This window comes from Vulpes lagopus, chromosome 12 (assembly GCF_018345385.1).
Source record: "Vulpes lagopus strain Blue_001 chromosome 12, ASM1834538v1, whole genome shotgun sequence".
In the NCBI taxonomy this organism is placed as follows: domain Eukaryota; kingdom Metazoa; phylum Chordata; class Mammalia; order Carnivora; family Canidae; genus Vulpes; species Vulpes lagopus.
Window position 1 is genome coordinate 65,063,058 of NC_054835.1, and position 19,026 is coordinate 65,082,083.

Below are 19,026 nucleotides of genomic sequence, written 5' to 3' on the forward strand. Positions count from 1 at the left end.
CCATCCTTCATAGTAGACAGTAGTCAGGTCCATGGATTCTGGGTTGGAATGCTCATTCCACGACTTATTAACTGTTTGATGTTGAACTAGTTGTATCACCCTGATTTGTTCTCAGTCTCATTATCTACAAAATGAGAATAATAATAATATCTACCATATTTGGATTATTATGAAGGCTTAAATAAGGTCATCCATATAACGCGCACGATAACCAGCAAGGAGTCAGCAAGTGATAAATTCTAATTATTCTGATCATGATTATTTTACCAGAGCATTGTATCTAAAACTGACATCTGACCCTGACTATCCCTACCTAAAACTTTCAGTGATTTCTAGAAGCCTAAATTGGCATAATAAAGGATGTAACTTCCCTTATGGTCTGGCCTCGGCTTCTCTTTGCCCCCTCATGACCACCATCCCCTACCTCTCTCCTTTTATTTTCCAATCAGTTATTTCTGGGGTCAGCTAGCCAAGTAGATAGACCACAGCCTTTCAAGTCTCCAAGACTTGGCACAGGCTGTTCCCTCCTTCTGGAATACCTCTCCCTCCCGGCTCTGACAAAAAGCTTTCTCCTTGTCTGGACACCATTATCTACCACTCTCTGTAGTATTAACAAGCCTCCTGTCACTAAACAAACTACCTAGAGACCTACTGGATTTCCTTACATTTGTGTCCATCTTCCTCACGGGGATCCTGTGAATTTCTCTAGGTCGGGAACCCTCTCTAAGTCGTCTCTGAGTTCCAGAATGCCAAGAACATAGTAAATATTTAATATATACCATTAAACAAATGAACAAACTCCTAGCCCAGGGCCTCCCGTCTAACATGTGCTCCGTGACATTTACTGAATTGCATTGACTGAATTTAATATAATGCCAACACCCCTTGCTCCTTCAGGACCCCAATCTACATGCGAGCAGCGCTTAGACCCTCTGGGGGGTTTGAGGGTTCTGTGCTGGGCTACTGATGCCAGCCAACACACCCGCAGTTTTAAGAAAGAGGTTTTCCTTACCAAAACCTAGGGGGAAAAAAAGTGGGACTTGCGGCAGATGGCACTAGAAAAAGGGTTGCCTGCCCAGAGCTGCTGCCTCATCGCTTGCTTCCCTTAAATCTCGTGCCTGGAGAGACAAGAGAGGGGGAGGGAAGAAAAGTGGGGGAGCAAGTGAAAAAGTTGGCCCTCCTCTCCTCCTCCCCCTCCCACGGAGAAGGGCTACACTGAGGCAGGTGCTCCAGGATGCTTCCTAAGGGGATCTGGTTCTCCAAGTCCTCAAATTCGTGCTGAGTTCCCCCTGCCCCCTCCCGTCTTCCCTGGCTCTCACTCTCCACTCGCTCCCCCACCCCCTGCACCCCCTGGAGACCCGAGAGCCACCCCTGCCCCCAGACTCTCAGTTCTAGGAGCACCAGTGACTGCCCCAATCCCAGGCAGCCCCAGCCAGATCCCCGGGAGCTGAGTTGCAAGAAAGCACAACAACAACAACAGCAGCAGCAACGACAAACCAGGTTGAGGACAGAAAGGCAAGGGACCTAGCAGCAACCTCTAATGCTCAGACACCTCAGCAGGCAAATGCGTCCAGGATCCGCAGCAGGGAGGGAACAGGCGATCCCCGACCACTCGGAGGACGTGGAACACCACCAACAGGAACTTTAAGGGGATTGAAATCTGTTGCCTGTTCCACTAGGAATACTGTTTGCAAGGCGCAAGGTGTCTTTTTTGGTAGTGAGTCCCGCGTGCGCATGCGCAGGTCCATTCGGGGATTACTGCCCTGTCGCGGACTAAGTTGCATTGCTTGAATCTTCGCAGAAAAGACCATTCTTGGATCCGAGTTAGTAATGTGGACAGCACACAGCCGAGAGAGTCTGGGGCTCCTCTCTTTCCCTGTGATGATTGCCATGGTCTGTTGTGCACACAGGTGAGCTGCTGTTGTTGAACGTCTCCCCGCCCCCCCCCCCGTGTGTTCCTGCTTGCATGCCTGCTGGATCATGGAGCGGGGCTGTGGGGTCAGGGTGCCCGTCTCCATCTCCGTGCTCGCACTTAGCGCTCGTGCTCAACACGATCCCCGCTTCCCCCTTCAGCGCCAACGAGCCCAGCAACATGTCCTACGTGAAAGAGACGGTGGACAGACTGCTCAAGGGATACGACATCCGCCTGCGGCCGGACTTCGGAGGTAACGCTTCAGCTTTTATTCAACCTGTAACCCGTACGGATCTAGGTCTCCTTCCCTGTCAAAGATAAATGTCAAAAAAAAAAAAAAAAAAAAAAGCATGTCATCTCCGCAAGTGTGCTCTCCGCGCTGCGCCCCGGGCACACGTGCACACACGTGCACACGCGTGCACACGCGCGCCCCGGACCCCCGGGGGCAGGCGGAGGGAGCCCCGGGCCGCGCCGGCCTGCCCCGCCCGACCCCCCTCTGCAGAGTCACTGCATCGCGCGTGGGCCCGCACCTGCTTTCCCAGGCCGCCCCCTGCGCGGGGGAGCGGGGTGCAGGGCGCCCGCCCCAAAGGCGGTTAGCGCAGGGAAGCCCCCCGCCCTCCCGATGTCCCCCAACGTGTCCCACCTCCCCGCAGGGCCCCCTGTGGACGTGGGCATGCGGATCGATGTCGCCAGCATAGACATGGTCTCCGAAGTGAACATGGTGAGTGGCCTCCCGACGGGCCCGCGGCCGGGCTGGCGCAGAGGGGGAGGGGCGGGGCCCCGCGCCCTCCGCGTCTCGCCGGGGTCACCCCCCCCCCCCCCGCCCCGGGGCCCCTGCTCCCGGCCCTCGGCGCGCAGCCAGGTCCCCGCAGCGCCCCCGCCGGAGAGTGCCCGGCGCCGCCCGGGGACCCGAGGGGCGGAGTCTGGGCGCCTTCTCCGCGGGGTCGCGGCGGGGCTGGGGGCGCCCACGGCTCCACCTGCCGGCGGCCGCGCGGCCTGCACCGGGGCCCCGCGCCCTGGGTCGCCGCCCCCCGACCCCGCCTCCCCGCGCCCCGGCTCCCCGGCGCCGCCGGGGCCCCTCCTGGGCTCCGGGCTCCCGCGCACCTGCTGGCGCGAGCAACAGGCTGAGCCACGCGGCGGCCCCTGCGGGCATTGGGGACCTGGGGAGGCCGGCACCTCCTGCAAGCTGAAGTTGCAACGGAAAGGGGTCGAGCAAAAAAAAAAGAAAAGAAAGAAAGAAAGAAAGGGGTTGAGCAAAAAAAAAAAAGAAAGAAAGAAAAAAGAAAGGGGTCGAGCAAAAAAATAAAAAAGAAAGAAAGAAAAGAAAGAAAAAGAGAGAAAGAAAGAAAGAAAGAAAGAAAGGAAGAGATTGAGCAAAAAAAAAAGGAAGAAAGAAAAAAGAAAGGGGTCGAGCAAAAAAATAAAAAAGAAAGAAAGAAAGAAAGAAAGAAAGAAAGAAAGAAAGAAAGAAAGAAAGAAAGAAAAAGAAAGGGGTCCAGTTATTGCTTTGCTTTAAGCCTGAAACCTAAGCCTGCGGGGGGGGGGGGGGTTGGGAAGCCTGGTGATGAAAAGGGCGGGGCTGGGGGGTTCGGGTTCGGGGAGGGGGAGGTAGGGACGTAGGGCAGTCCTTTCAGAAGGTTGACATTCTTTCTATTTCCCCTTTCCTTCTCCCTTTCTGAAGCTGTTGCACAGTAGATTGAAATCATAGCTGTCATCTTCAATATTGGCTGTTTCCAACCACTGTGGGGTAGCAGTTGTCTAGTTGTTAGAGTTTCTAACTGTTGCTTCTGGTAAGGCAGGGGGAAAAGCCTGTTGCTTTTCTAGAACCAACCACCCAGGGAACAGCTAGATCTACAGGAGCGAAATGCCATTTTTATTCCATTTGCGAAAAAAAAAAAGACAACCCAAAAACTGTGGCAGCAGAGGTTTAGACGGCCTGAATAATCTAAAGACTAAAAACCCTCTGGGATTTTGTCACTCTATAGCTGTAAAGGGTACTGAATTGCCATTTCATTTTATTACTACTGTGCCGTTATATTTTAACATAATAAGGTTTAAGAATTTTTTTTTAGGTGATGTCAGGGAAAAAAATAAGTATGTAATCTATTGAATAGAAGTAGAAGAAAAAGGCTTTAAATTTCTATATTTTATAGTTGTAGCTTTCCCTGCTTTAAACAGTTTATTTAAAATGATGCCCCTGATGGTTGTATTGGGAAAAGAAAAAATGATTTTTAAAAATGAATGCACAGTGAATGTTTTCTGAATCGAGAAAGATTTTTAACAGGCTGGCTTATTTATAATGTTCTGTTCATGTACATCTCACTACCACAAACCAACCTGAAACACATGATTTACAAATACTGGGGAAGGTAATAACCTGCGCACATATACAAATCGTACCTACTCCACACTAGTGTAACTGGATAAATTAGATAATAAATTAAAAAGTAGTCTGTATCATGTAGATAAATGATGATAATGTTTTCCTTTTCAGTCATTTATTTTGGCACCTTATAAGTACCCACATAGATAATTTATAAAATGGGAGAAGATTCAGACAGCTCAAAAGGCAAACAGTGCCTTTGTTAGTGGTCCATTTTCTATTTAGGGTAGGATGCTTTTCAGAATTTTAAAAAATGTATAATTCTGTTGACCATATTTGCAAACAACTTCTGAGTTACAAAAAGAAACTGAATTGAATAGGGAAGTTGCTATTAACCAAAATAACCACCACCACAACAAAAAAGCTCTGTATAGCCAGTTGTTCAACTGAATTCATACATAGCCCAGACAAAAAGGATTGAATTTAATTGCAGTACCACTGGAAAGAGCTCCTAATGATGGAATAATACAGCCTATTTACTTACTGCACCATGTGTATATGTACTTGACTTTTAAATATTCTCCCAACAGATAATCCTTTGAAAACTATATTGTACTAAGATACCAAAAATCTTTCCATAGTGGTGTTAGAATGATGGGGAAAAGAAACCACTGTTAAACAGTGAAAAATAATAAACACTGATTTACTTATTGTTCCATGGTATTACCAATGAGATTCAAGGTCTACTTTATTGTTCTCATCTGTGACAAAGCATTGAGCTAAACAGAAGGGAAATAAGTCCAAGAAAGTTGGAAAAAAAAAAAAAAAGAAGAGGGATTTCAAGATCTAGGGCTATCAACACAACCTCAATCGTTGGCCTTGGTTAAGAGCATTGTCTACAATATGCTTTGAATTTTAGATAATGTAAGTAGGGCTGAAATGTCAATGGCAAATAAGACTCACTGATTTTTTTTTTTTTTAGACTCACTGATTTTTATATTAAGCATGTTTCAGTACACTGATTAGGTAGTAAATTTTGAGGTTATTTAAAGGAAATTTTTACCAAAATTGACAAAATAAGAATGGACAAAGACTATAATAAAAAAAATAGTTATACAGCGAATTCAGACTAAAATCCATTACTAAAACACTGCTCATTTTTATTTTTCCCTTCATTACCATTATTACCCACCCATTCCACAACTGGGAAAATGACATGATAATTGCGCATTATATTAATGGGTTTGAGAAATAGGCTCTGTTGACTTTTGTTCTTTTCTTATGCTACCCTAAATATAATTCCATATTGCTTTATAGCATTATCTCTTTTAAGGACTGACATAACATCGAGTATTTTCTGATTCATGATCTTCAGGATATAGAATGTTTTCCCCAAATTAAAAAAATAAAGGAGAGCTTTTACAGTCAAGAGCCTATACAACCAAGAATTGCTGGTTCTGAGCAATGAATTCTGAACAATATACCTCTGAGGAAGAATTCTAATGGAGAAAAAAAAAAAACTATACTTAGGAGTACAACTTGTCTTTTCAGGAATTAATATTATTGATTAAATTAGGAAAGATTTTTCCGCAGGCACCATTCGCAGGCACTATGCAGGTGATAGTGATTATATACTGTCATTTTCTGAACAATTATCTTAAAAAAAAACTAAAGTGATTTCCATTGTTATATTAAACCTTTCGAACCTTCCCTTAGTTCCTGCCAAGCCATCTGAACAGAAGGCAGCTGGGGCAAAAAGAAGACAATAGCCCCATTAATTACCTTAAAGTAACCACTAACATCTGTTAATATAAGCCCCATAAAACACAAACAGTAGTAAGCAGGTCTTTGGGCAGAAGATTGGGGACACGTGGTGTTAACCTGCAAACAAGTGGTTGAATTCTTGCATTTCAGATTCCAATAACCAGCTCTTCTTTCCTATTGAGGAGGTGGCTTCCGATGATCAAGTAGGAAAATTCTGTCCCTGATCTAAAGTCACTCCCAGAAGACTCTACATCCATTGAGTCCTAATCCAAGTAGCCACTCCCAGTAATAGATAATTACTATGCATTCATTGTTTCTTTTCTTCCTTCATGCGTGGGTGGATACACTAGTGAATGCTCTTCTAGGCATTGCAATTAACAATGAAGAGTCAAAAAAGAAAAAAAAAAAGCCCAGAAAAGCCTAAAATGAGCCAGTCGTGTAAATAATACCTAAAAGAAAAACAAATATAATTTACTGAATATCCGCTGTTGTTACATTCCACGGTTGTTACATTCCACGGTTGTTGCTGTTGTTATTTTAATATTTGATTCCAGTGGATTGTGGTACATACTGTAGTTATGTCTCATTACTTGATTTTGGTGACATAAACCAGTAACCACTTTCAGAATCCCCCCTGCCCATTTCTTTTAAGTCAGTGTTTCCCAGTCTGTAATGTGTCCTTGAATCGCTGTGAGATCTTAAAATGTTAAAATGCAAATTCTGAATCAGAGGTCTGGGGTGGGGTCGACTTTCTGCATCTCCTGAGCCATGATGCCAACTGCCGGTGATGGCACTCTGAGCCGCAAGGTTGTAATACATTATTCTAAGATCTTGCATTATTAAGAAATGAGCTTTTTTTTTCTCCTCAATTTCTCTAGGAATGTTATTATTTCAAGGTTCCAAATTAAGTTTTAAGTTAATTTCTAGATGAACAGGTAGCTATGCTCGAAAGGGAACATTAGTTGAGTAAGTGGTGATAAGCAAAAGGACAAAGGCGAGAGCCTCGATGATGGGGCTTGACTTGACTAATAAGCAGTCCTCCTAACTGTGTCAATACTTATGAGTCAGCCAACCTTAAACGATGGCTATGAAAATATTTCCAGCCACAGTAACTCTGACAATACTGTCCTGCTGCTTTACAGAACACCAATGACTTTTCTTTTTCAGAATAGAGAACATTGCAAACTGTTTTCCCCCCACGGAGGAGCTTGCAGTAGCTTTGTAAAATAGCTTAAACGTACTCTTGTTGATGTCAGGAATTTCTGTGAGGTTATAATAAAATTCCTTTGCAAATAGAGCAAATAGGTCAGTATCATTTAAAGGCAGGAACAGATATCGACAGTTAAGTAAAGATATAAATACATTTTTCTTTTGTCTGAGTAATCCACAAGGCTTCATTGTTAGGTGCTGGGTTACAATATTATACCATCTTGAGAGGTCAGGAAAGGAAAACTTCCCCTTTGCCATTCTGTTTGGAGATAACAGAAAGATCTTTTTGTACCCTAAGTCACATCAAAGCCAGCCTATCTGGATTTTTAAAAATTTGAGTTCTCATTTGAAAGCCTGTGTTCTTGGGATTACAGGGCCAGACTGGGTATGAAAGTGTGTAATGCAATGAAAATAAATAGTAACATTTATTGAACACATCCTAATGTATGAGGTATGTTTATCGGATGCTTTCTACTACTAGCTCATATAATCCTTGATTTAAAGATATCAGATTATTACCCTGCATTATAGATGGAGAGATTTAGGTTAGATAAATAATATGCTCAGAAGTTAGAGGTTGTAGTGATATAGCTGGAATTTGAAACCAGGCCAACCTGACTCTGGGTATGGCTCCTATCTGCCAGACAAGAAAAAAAAAAGAAAGAAAGAAAGAAAAGAAAGAAAGAAAGAAAGAAAGAAAGAAAGAAAGAAAGAAAGAAAGAAAAGAAAAGAAAAAAAGAAAAGAAAAGAAAAGAAAAAAAAGAAAAGAAAAGAAAAATATTCCCAGTACTCACTCAGGTTCAGGACCTTGAGTGAGTCATTTGGCTTCTCTGGGCATCAGGTTTCTACTCTATGAAATGAAGGTAAATGACACTATTGCTATAGACCTCTTTTCAGTTCAAATATTCTATGATATAAACGCAGGTTTTTAAATATTTTGGACTTTGCCAAAATCAAAATTCTCCTACTCCGTCTTATTCTCCTGTTAGTGTCCATCTCGTGCTACTTTATTCTTCTGTTAGATACATCAGTCAACAAGCGTTTGTTGAGTTCCTACTGAACGCTAATCATGGTGGTCTCCGGGGAACAATGCAGCAATAACTGTGTGATCCCGAGCCTCTTGAATCACCATTTTAATTGGTCATGATATTATTACCCATTTTTTTCTAAACACATTCCCAAAGACAACAATAGGATACGTTGGACCAATGGTCTTCAAAATGAGACTTGACTCATCCCTCATTTATGCTGCGTTGAATGTTGGAGCCAATACCAAATCAGAGACATTTCTTCCTGTTCTGTCCACTGTATGCAAACTGGCAACATTTCTCCACTGCTGCCAAACTGATAAATTTTTCAACACTTAATGTAAAGCAGTAGGAAATCATTACTTTCCAGGATCTGGGTATCTCAAAGGATTTGCCCAAACCATTTAAAATCTTTCCGTCAGGTGGTCTGGGAGCACCGTTGTTGGGGCATCTGGGTAGCTCAGCTGGTTAACCACCTATCTTCTGTTCAGGTCATGATCGCAGGGTTCTAGGATGGAGCCCCTCAACAGTCTCCCTGCTTGTTAGAGACCCTGCTCTTCTTTCTCCTCTACTTGTGCTCTTTCTCTCTCTCTCTCTCTCTCTCAAATAAACAAATCAAATATTAAAAAAAATAAAGCTAAGATGTTCATCTTAGCTGGACACTACTTGGTATCAATTCTGTAAGTGTCTGATGCTTTTTGTTTTGGCAGGCCCCCAAAGTCTTGATAGCACCCTCAAAACACACTTGAATGAAATCTTGAAATTATCAAGGAAGGTAAAACATTTCAAAAGAAAAATGATGGTAGTAAGTGTTCCCAACTGACTTGAGTTTTAATAACTCAAATGACATTACCATACTTGAGGATAATAGGAGGATAAATGGATATGTGCTTATAGTTGATTAAATGTTAGTACAGAGTTTTTCCACGAACTTTTTCAGAGGGCTGAATCCTATTTTTTTTTTATAATACCAGGATTGGGTTTCTGTATTTTAGAATAGTTGTTTGCAGCAGATTGTACATTTTGTGAAATCCCCTGACTATCCTTGAAGGAAGTTAAATAGTCTGTGGCATATAACAATCTACTACTCAGCACTTAACAGAAATGTTCAAGAAGGGTTTGCAATTAATTCCTATCAGCGGTTATAACTTAGAGAAAAGGCTGGCCACAAAAGTGAAAGACGCATGGGTTTTTTTTTGTGAGCCCAGTTACCCCATTTTAGAATCTTTATTAGTCCTCATTGTTTTTCTGCTACTCCTCCATTAAGTACCTAACGTATTCCCCCCTCTTTCAATCCCAGTAAAACTTGTCATTGTATTGTATATTTAAGGTTAAAGGGCATTTTTTTCCAAGAGCATTCATTCAACTACTCTATCAGTTTCTGTCCTTGTAGAGTTTACAGTCTTAAAAAAATTATTAAAAATCCTATTTGCTGGAATGAAGATTTTTTTCCCCTTTGGAAGATTTGGAAGTATTTATAGTTATCTTGTTTTGGTGGTGTTTTGGTTCAACACATACTTACAGAACAATTCTTTTTTTTAAAAAAAAAAGAAGATCATGCTTTGAAATGGGCACTAGGGATGGAAATATGACTAAGCTATGTTCCATATCTTCATATATTTTACACTATGCAAGACAATGTGCACGTAAAGTTATTTTCAAATGATATGCTAGGTGCTGGGTTGAGACACGTATGCCTGGGATTCTACGGGAGCAGGAGGGGTAGTTTCTAAGGAATGGTGTGAAGGGTTAATCCTTGAGATGAATCTTAAAGAGGAATAGTAGTTAGGACCATGGATAGACTGCAAATGAAAAGAAGAAACTTCAAGCAAAAAGAAGGGCATAAGCATTGGCAAGTGTGCCTGAAAATAGCATGGAGTGTTCCAGGAACCACAGGTAATTCACTCTTATGAGAATTTAAGGGTACAGGGCAGATTGTCAAGACATAAGACAATACTAAAAGCCAGGTGTAAGACAGTATTATTGAATGATCTCACTTGTGCAAAAAGAAAGCTGTCTATATACATACATACATACATACATACATATATATGTTTATTTGTATATGCACTGAACATTTCTGGAAGAATATGTAAGAAACGAGTGGTTGTCTCTTGGAAGTGAAACTAGGATTAGGGGTATGACCTGACCTGAAGAAATCCCTGCTGTACTTCACATGACCTTCTGAGTTATTTGATTTATCAAAAAAACTCATATATGTTTTATATGTTTACTTTAAAATGACACACATGCAGAGAAAGAAATGACTCTGGAATATGTATGCTAAGGAAATGAATACTAATCTTGAAATTCAGAAAACCTGCTAAAGGTTTTAACAGGTACTATGTTTTGCATTTCAGATAGATCATTCTGGAAGTTATGTGAAGGATGAAGTAGATAAGGCTAAAATTGGGGGCAGCAATCCTAGGTAAGAAGCTAAGAGGGCGTTTCAAAGTCCAGATGAGAGATGATAAATACCTAAAGCAGAAGAAGAGTGGCCTTAGCAATGGAAAGTAAAAAAAAAAAAAAAAAAGTAGAAAAGATCAAGCAGAGGTATATGAGTGGGATTTTGTAACCAGTTGAATGACAGAAGTTACGTATGAAATGACCCTAGGATGCCCTGCAAAGTTCCATGTAGAGTGATAGGCACATGTGGTACCATGCATGTTATTATAAGGTACTTGTAGGGAATTGGGGTGGAATATTGGAGATTGGAACTATCCTGGAAAAGACTAGTTTTTGGTGAGTCTTCTAATTCTGTAAATGAAGCAAGTTCTATAGGGGGAAATCCTGGGGTACAGAAAGAAATGTGGTGGCTGAAATGAGCCGGTTAGAGACATGGGGAAAGGGTGCTAGCCAAAAACAGAATAGAGTACAGTCAACTTTAATCTCTAGCCATATTGTTCTTTCTCTAGGAGGACCTAGACCCTAATAGGATATAGAACATACTTTTAAATTCCCCCAGGGAAGTGATCTTTGTACTGTTTTAGTTGCCTTTCTAAAACCAAATAGGTGGGAAAAAAAGATGTGTGGAGAACTCACTTACACAGCATCTGCTCTCTTCTCTACCACGTCCCTAAAATGATTCAGAGTCCTTCTGGAACACTGTGTTTCCATGTGAAGTCATGTGAAAGCTCTATGAGTTCCTGCAAAAAGTGTATTTGGTGATGACATGAGACTGGCTATAACAGAGCACAAGTGAGGCCAACAGCATGCTCTGAGAGATGAAGTTCAGCTGTCAGCAAATTAACAAGTGACTCCCAGGAGCTTTGCTGAAGAACCGACACATTTGAATGGCATGGTCGGAATGGTTTTTTGTTTTTTGTGTGTGTGTTTTTTAAATTTTTTAAAAAAATTTTTAATTGGAGTTCAATTTGCCAACATATAGCATAACACCCAGTGCTCATCCCGCCAAGTGCCCCCTCAGTGCCCATCACCCAGTCACCCCAACCCCCCGCCCACCTCCCCTTCCACTACCCCTTGTTCATTTGTGGGAATGGTTTTAACCAAGAATTCAACAAAGCCCTCACAAATGTTCTCATAGAAAGCGGATAGCTATTTAAGCCAAGTTGTATTCCTATATTGTATTATTTAGTTTAGAGGAAGAACACAGAGACATGGCTCGAGAAATAGTCTCAAATAGAAGAGGGTTCTTAGATAGCTAATAGCAATCAGCTATTATTCCATCCCTACCTCCATTGAAAGAAGAGTATGGGTTAAGGTACTTCACATTCAACAAGAAAGTTAGAAGCTAGATGCCTTACTCTTGTTCCTGAATGGATTAATCAGGGAAGTTGCTAGAAATGATTCCTGTTGAATGAGAGTGTTATTTGGGATCCTTCCTGAAAGCGGAGGAACAGATTTGTTGAAAGCTCAGGTTCCCTGCCTACTCTAACCCTCTGTGACTCATGGGGAGATTTTTTTTTCTTTTTTTCTTTTCTTCTGATCTATTATTTCCAACGGAATGATATACAATTCTCTAGTCAGGAGGAACAGCTTTGTGGTTTCCATAGAGACATTTCAATGACATTTAGTTGAAATCCTACCTGTGCCTAGAATATTTCTCATGTCAGAGGCCATCATTTCTCCCTCCTACCACTTGCAATCCTTCTCCCACTCAAATGCATCTAGATCTCCTTTAAAACCCACAGGAAGTCATCTTTCTTCTATAGGACCTTTTCTGTATCCACAATAGAATTATGCTAGAGAAAGAGTATATATGGCATGTAAACAAGACTCCCAAAAGGCAAAAGATCCAACATAACATAATGATTATCTTTTAGTCCATAAAAAGTTTTTATTGGCCTTGTCTTCTCTGCCTGTACTATGTAAGCTCCAGGAAGTTTAAGATTAAATTCTTTATGGTCTCTATGTAGCTCATAGTATATTACAGGGACTTAGTAATATTTTATAATCCCAACAGATTATGAAATAATTTTTCTGGTCATACAGAAGTGTTAGTAATGACAGCATTTAAATGTATTCATTTAGAAATTAATGGTTTCTCTGTCAGTTCTACCTTATGCCTTCATCTGAAATTTTCTTCTAGGATGATCATGAATGAGGAGCCGTTTCTATAGAAACAAGTTTATCACATGGCACAGCCAGTTTCACAGACACAACATTGCTTCATGACAAATACCAAGGCATACACACACACACACACACACACACACACACACACACGTGCATGCACCCCCATAACTTTTCATCAGCTTTAAAAAATAATGACTGCTTTTCATTTCTCAAAATGTCATTTCCATACTGGCACCTGGACTATCAATATTTCTAGAAACATTTAAGAAATTGTTAAAGAACAACTTGATGGATGACTATAAAGCAAATGACATTTAATAAGAAGGAGAATCAAATTTAACAGGTGGCATATGAAAAAGGGTTCCTCAGCCAATGTGGAGAGGTCTTGAATGAGGTAAGTTAGGGTTTAAAAGATAGCCAAAGAACTTTATTAAATTTTTAAATATAAAGTTAAAAATACATCTAATCCAGAAATACATATATATTTAATATGTGTGCTTATAATCTACCCACCTATTCAGTTATTTTTGCTATAATTGTGTCCTTGCTGCTACAAAATAAGCTTGCTTTCAAATGTCAACTTTTGTCTGGAACTTCCACACAGTAATTTGCCATAATCAGTAAATGTGTTAAATCCACTACCATGTTAAGTGGTGATAAAAGATTCTTTCCAATGACATCACCACCTCTCTGCCCACCCCTCAAACACAGACACACACACACACACACACACACACACACACACACACACACACCACGATTCAGCACATACATCCCAAAGAAACAACTGAAAGAATAAAGTCCCAGTTCAAACTGGTGGCTGAGTTGAGGCTGATGAGAGAAGACAGAGAAGATTCACCAGAAAGTTTAATTAGAATATAATTGAATATATCCAATTTGTGTATTCGGTATGATTGAAAACTTTTGGCTGAATATCATGAGAAGTTTTGAAGTTAGAAATTGGAGGAGGAAGACAGATTCAGAGAGTAGAAAGTACTCATAAAACTGGAAAATGATATTCGGTCCTTGGTGGGTTGTTGGCCCATCTCTCCTACACACCTATGCTAACAACAGTTCGGCAGAGCTGTGCTGTCATGAAATTGAAAGGGGATTTCATAACCAGAGTCTCTGAAATTGTGGAATGACAAATATCACAGATGACACCTGCCCTACAGTGTTTGAGATCACTGTCATGGAACATAAACATACCTTGATAAAGTATGTTTCCGCATAGTCACTGTGCAACTTTTCCACATTTTCAAGGATTTGCACCTTTGGTTCTGCAAAATGGACAGAAATAGGTGAACTCAACTTCAAACAAAGCAGTTGCTATTATTTTTTCCAATACTGTTCGATCTCACCAAGTGGAGGTTTGTTTTTGAATCAGAAGGTATTCTGTTGGTATGTAGGTAGGAAGCACGAGCTTAAAATGCCATCATTAGATACTGATACCCTCAGTTTTAATTCATGCTGAATTGCTAATAAGCTGGAGAGGAACAACAATAATGCTCGTTTTTAATTCCTGTCCATATACCAGAGTGTGAAAGAATGGTTGAGTGAGAGAACAGGTTTGCTTAAGATGCAAGGGTTGGAAAAGGATACAAAGAGAGAGGAAATTGGAGTTATTTCATACTTTTCTTCAGAATCAGCAGTTTCCTGACTTTGGGAGCAGATATGAAACAGCTAGAAAAAGTGGCTGAGGTGTGCTGAGACAGCATTTGGATTGTCCACACTGATCTTCTGCACTCAAAATGCATGTTGCTTGATCTGACAGCAGTGCTCAAAATTGTGTAACCCAAGATGTGAAATCAACAAAGTCACCTCCATTCTCTGGGGGTGCACCATACACACTGATGAGCAAGGTGATGATAACATCTTGTGTTTTTAATTACAAGATAATATCTTGTAGTTTTAATAACTTTGTAGACAATGAATCTTATAGTTAAAATCAGTGCCTAGTGGGCAGCATACTGGCAACTTTTTAAGTCCAGACACTCCCCATCTGGCGTATATAATTTTGGTTTTTCTCCTGAAGTACATTCCCCTTGAATGTGCTTCTGTCAAGTTATATTTGAATAATTTTAAATCACTTTAAAATGTCAGGATGATGTTGTATCCTAATTTATACTCTCAAGCATAAATCTTATGACTTAAGCCCTTTGATGTTCAGTTCCATGTAAAATGGAAATAATAATTTCTGCTCCACCTATTTCAGGGAGCTGTGAGAATCAAGAGAGATAAATCAGAGACAAATACATGCTCTGTATATGTGATGTACAAACTGTAAATTACTATATAAATATTAAGTGATGGTATTTTTATTGTCAAATCTTGTCATGGATTTCTCCCTCTTTAATGCCAGGACGTCAGGAGTAACATGAATTCACATCATGCATAATCAAATGTAGTAATGTTTTTGTTTAATATTGGGATTTTCCTCATACCTGTTGAAATGTATAGTACTTCCAATTTTGAAACTATTTTGTGAGAGCTGAAAGAAATTGGGAAGACTGTGTCCACTTTCTCTTTGCTCTCCCTCTAAGACTTCTCAAACAAAGTTTCCATCTCTGTGTGGTCTTCCCATGCCTCTCTAATTTTCGTATTTTGCGTTACTCCCTGGTATGTGTAAGAAATAGGATGTATGGTTTTCCATGGGCTTAGCCTAGGGATTAGGGCTCTGGAGTTGACTTCTTTAAATATAGCCCTCCACCTACGGGATCTGTTATCTTGGCATTAACTCAAGAATAATCATATAATTTATGGTCTAAACATGCGCTTTCAAGAATAAAAGGGAACGCTATTAATATTACCTGGGACATTCTCCTGGGAAAGCTAAGATTTATGATCATTCTATGACACTTAAAGTCTGAATTTTTTCATCTTTAGAAAGCAGGTTAAATGATACTTTCTTCTTATGTCATTAAAGATAAAATGTGACCATGTGTTTCCTGGCCTGGGGGAAATACTGGTTATTTTTAAACTGATGCTTCTTCTTCTTTATTGGGCACTTACTGTGTACGAGTATGTCAATATCAACAATAGAACTAGGTAGAGTGGGTGAGATAACCTAATAAGAGTTTTTACACTAAAATTTGAGATAATCGAATAAAAACATCATAAATCAGCTCACTTTTGCTTACCAAGAACCTCATAAGAGTTAAGAATTATGAAGGGTTATTGAAAAGTGAGGATTTGCTTTATTCCTTCAAAGGAACAGCCAAGAATCTGACCAAGAAGAAGGTAAGTTGAAAGAAGGTAATTGTCTTCATGAGGTCATAAATGAAGCACTGAATGAAGCACATAGCACTGAGAAAAGGGCCCTGAAGATAAGATCACACCTCAGGACATCACAGAGAAAATGCAACCATGCTAAGATGTTCAAGATGAGATAATTTAGGTAGGAAGGTTATGGATATTCCAGGCAGGGAAAATTAGAATTAAGAAGACTGTAGAGAAAACATTACCAAGAGTACTCAGAAAGTGAGAAATTCATTAATAAAATTTGAATTTTAAGGCTTGGAAAATCATTAAGTCATCTTGATAATGAAATTAATGCTTATTAAGCAGGTACCATTCTAAGTACTTTGCAGTTATTAACCCATTTAATCTATAATGTAGCATATGAGGTATGTATCATTATTATTTCTACCTTACGGGTAAGGAAACTTGAGACATAGAAAAGTTAAAGAACTTGCCCAAGGTTATACAACTAGTAAGTGATAGAGCTGTGATTTGCACCAAGGTCTGTGATTTGCCTGCCAGATCTAAAGATTTGCCTTCAGAGTCTATGTGTGGTAGTTAGATCACTAAATCAGCCAGATCTTAAAACATCATTTTTTCTAATAACATTTAAACACAGGTTTCAAAGATTAGGAAACATGATTAATAGGTAGCAAAATGTCTCCTACAATGAAATGAATTAGCAAATGACATTACTTAGCTCAGAGTTACACCATGTAAAGATTAAGGAGAAGCTTGATTAACATCTTTAGATTATGAAAATGTTTGATCCATTCACTGATTTAAATCACATTGGACTATTTCATGCAAGGTGTCGCAGTGCTGTGTAAGGTACTTACTGGAAATAGAAAGAGAAAATGGATTTGATGCTGCTTCTGAAAGAACTCAACTTGAAAAAAGAAGCAAAGTTTAGATTGGACATAAGGAAGAACATCTTGACTGTAATGAGTGAGAAGATGCTGGAAGGAGCTATGAAGAGTATCTGGGAAGTGTCCATCCTTAGAAAGCCTTAGAACAAGAAAAGATAATTATATCTGTCCCAGTTGGCTTATATGGCTCTTCTGTCTAAAGGCAAGAGGGTGACACAAGAAAGAGCATTTCTCTAAGACCCTTCCTGATTGAGAAATTTGAACTTCTTAGATTTTTTCTTGATGCCTACAAATAATCCATTGTAAGATCCTCAAAATTCCCCACATTTTTATTATCTTGATAGTATATATAGTTAAGAGGATTACAACCACACACTCAGAGGCAGTGACAGGGCACTTGGTTGGGCTGTCATTAATTCAGTGGCTCTTTCTAGAACAATTAACTTCTTGACCCTATAGTACACACTCCTCAAACTTATATCTCAGAAAAAGTTGCCATGTCACTAACCTTTAGGGTAGTTAATGAAGAAGAGCTTCAGGAGATACTACATCCTCAAATGCCAAGGGTTTCCTGTGATGAGAGTTTCTTAAAGATTGTGCCTAACGGGATGCCTGGGTGGCTCAGCGGTTGGGCGTCTGCCTTTGGCTGGGGGCGTGGTCCCAGTTTAGGGACTGAGTCCCACATTGGGATCCCTGTGGGGAGCCTGTTTCTCCCTCTGCCTGTGTCTCTGCCTCTCTCTGTATCTCCCATGAATAAATAGATTAAAAAAAAAGATTGTGCCTAATAAGTGCCTTCTCTTTTTTTTTAATTTAAGATTTTATTTATTTATTCATGAGAAACAGAGAGAGAGGCAGAGAAACAGGCAGAGGGAGAAGCAGGCTCCTCTTGGGGAAACCAATGTGGGACTCGATCCCAGGATCCCCGGATCATGCCCTGAGCCAAAGGCAGATGCTTAACCACTGAGCCACCCAGGTGCCCCTAATAAGTACCTTCAGCACAGGGCAGGCTGAATAAAATTATGTTAATTAAATTGAAATATAATGCATTTGATTCAAGTCTGTATATACATTACATCAAAAAAGGGGGCAGCCCTTAATACTATGAATAGAAAGTTATTAAAATATCACGAGTACATACCATGTATTGGACATCAGAATAAATATTTGAAATCAGTTTGTACAAGAGCCACCTGAGATGGGACTATTTCCTAGCCCTTTTTCGCAGATAAAGAACTGAGAATAGGAAGGTTCATGGACATCTGTGATGGAGTTGTGTTTAAAGCTCGGGCCTCTTTGACTTCGGAGCCATACACCTAACCTCCTCTGTTGGGTTCTGGGACCCAAATCCCATGTGTATATACGTGGGGGTGAGGCCCTACACATACAACAATCAATTCTCTAGGAACCAGCTGGGTAGCCTACAGTTCAACTCCATTCTGACACTGTCTACCCAGAGATCTCGTCAGGTTCTCCAGGTTAAGGATTCAGTCCTACAAGACTGTCCCTCGCTTCAGATTGCAGTCACAGGCCCTGGTTGTTCTCCGTACTTCTGACTGACTGGCATTAAATCGGAGATTCCCATGACCTTCTCTTTAGGTTTGATTATTTTTTCTCTAGTGGCCGAGAGAACTCAGAGAAACATTTTACTCAGTAGATGACCAGTTTATTGTAAAAGGATATAACTCAGGGACAGCCAGAGCAAAGAGATCCATAAGGCAAGGTATGAGGAGCAGATGCAGGGTTTCTGTGTCCTCTCTGGGAATGCCATTGTCCCAGTACCTCCAACGTGCTCACCGACCTGGAAACTCTCCACACTCGAACCGAGGAGTTTCATAGCAGAAAATAGGGTGGGGGTGGGGGCAAAGACCAAATATGTAGTTCTTTTTTCTTTTTTTAAAGATTTTTTTATTCATATATTCATGATAGACAGAGAGAGAGAGAGAGAGAAAGGCAGAGACACAGGCAGAGGGAGAAGCAGGCCCTATGCCAGGAGCCCTACGCGGGACTCGATCCCAGGATCCCAGGATCACGCCCTGGACCAAAGGCAGGCGCTAAATCGCTGAGCCACCCCGGGATCCCCAGTTCTTTTTTTTTTTTTTAAATCATAGTATCATATCCTCCTTCTCATTTTATGCAGCCATCAAA

The 19,026-nt window shown here is 40.7% G+C and overlaps 1 protein-coding gene across 1 annotated transcript in view; it reads left to right on the forward strand.

The window, feature by feature from the left end:
• The first annotated feature begins 1,738 nt into the window (after positions 1-1,738).
• The window catches only part of GABRB1 (gamma-aminobutyric acid type A receptor subunit beta1), a 367,752-nt gene continuing 350,464 nt past the window's right edge, over positions 1,739-19,026 (forward strand). The window contains exons 1-3 of the mRNA XM_041727238.1: positions 1,739-1,910; positions 2,074-2,165; positions 2,566-2,633. Coding sequence (XP_041583172.1) covers positions 1,831-1,910; positions 2,074-2,165; positions 2,566-2,633 — 240 coding nt within the window. The 5' untranslated portion in view covers positions 1,739-1,830. The remainder of the gene's footprint in view (positions 1,911-2,073; positions 2,166-2,565; positions 2,634-19,026) is intronic.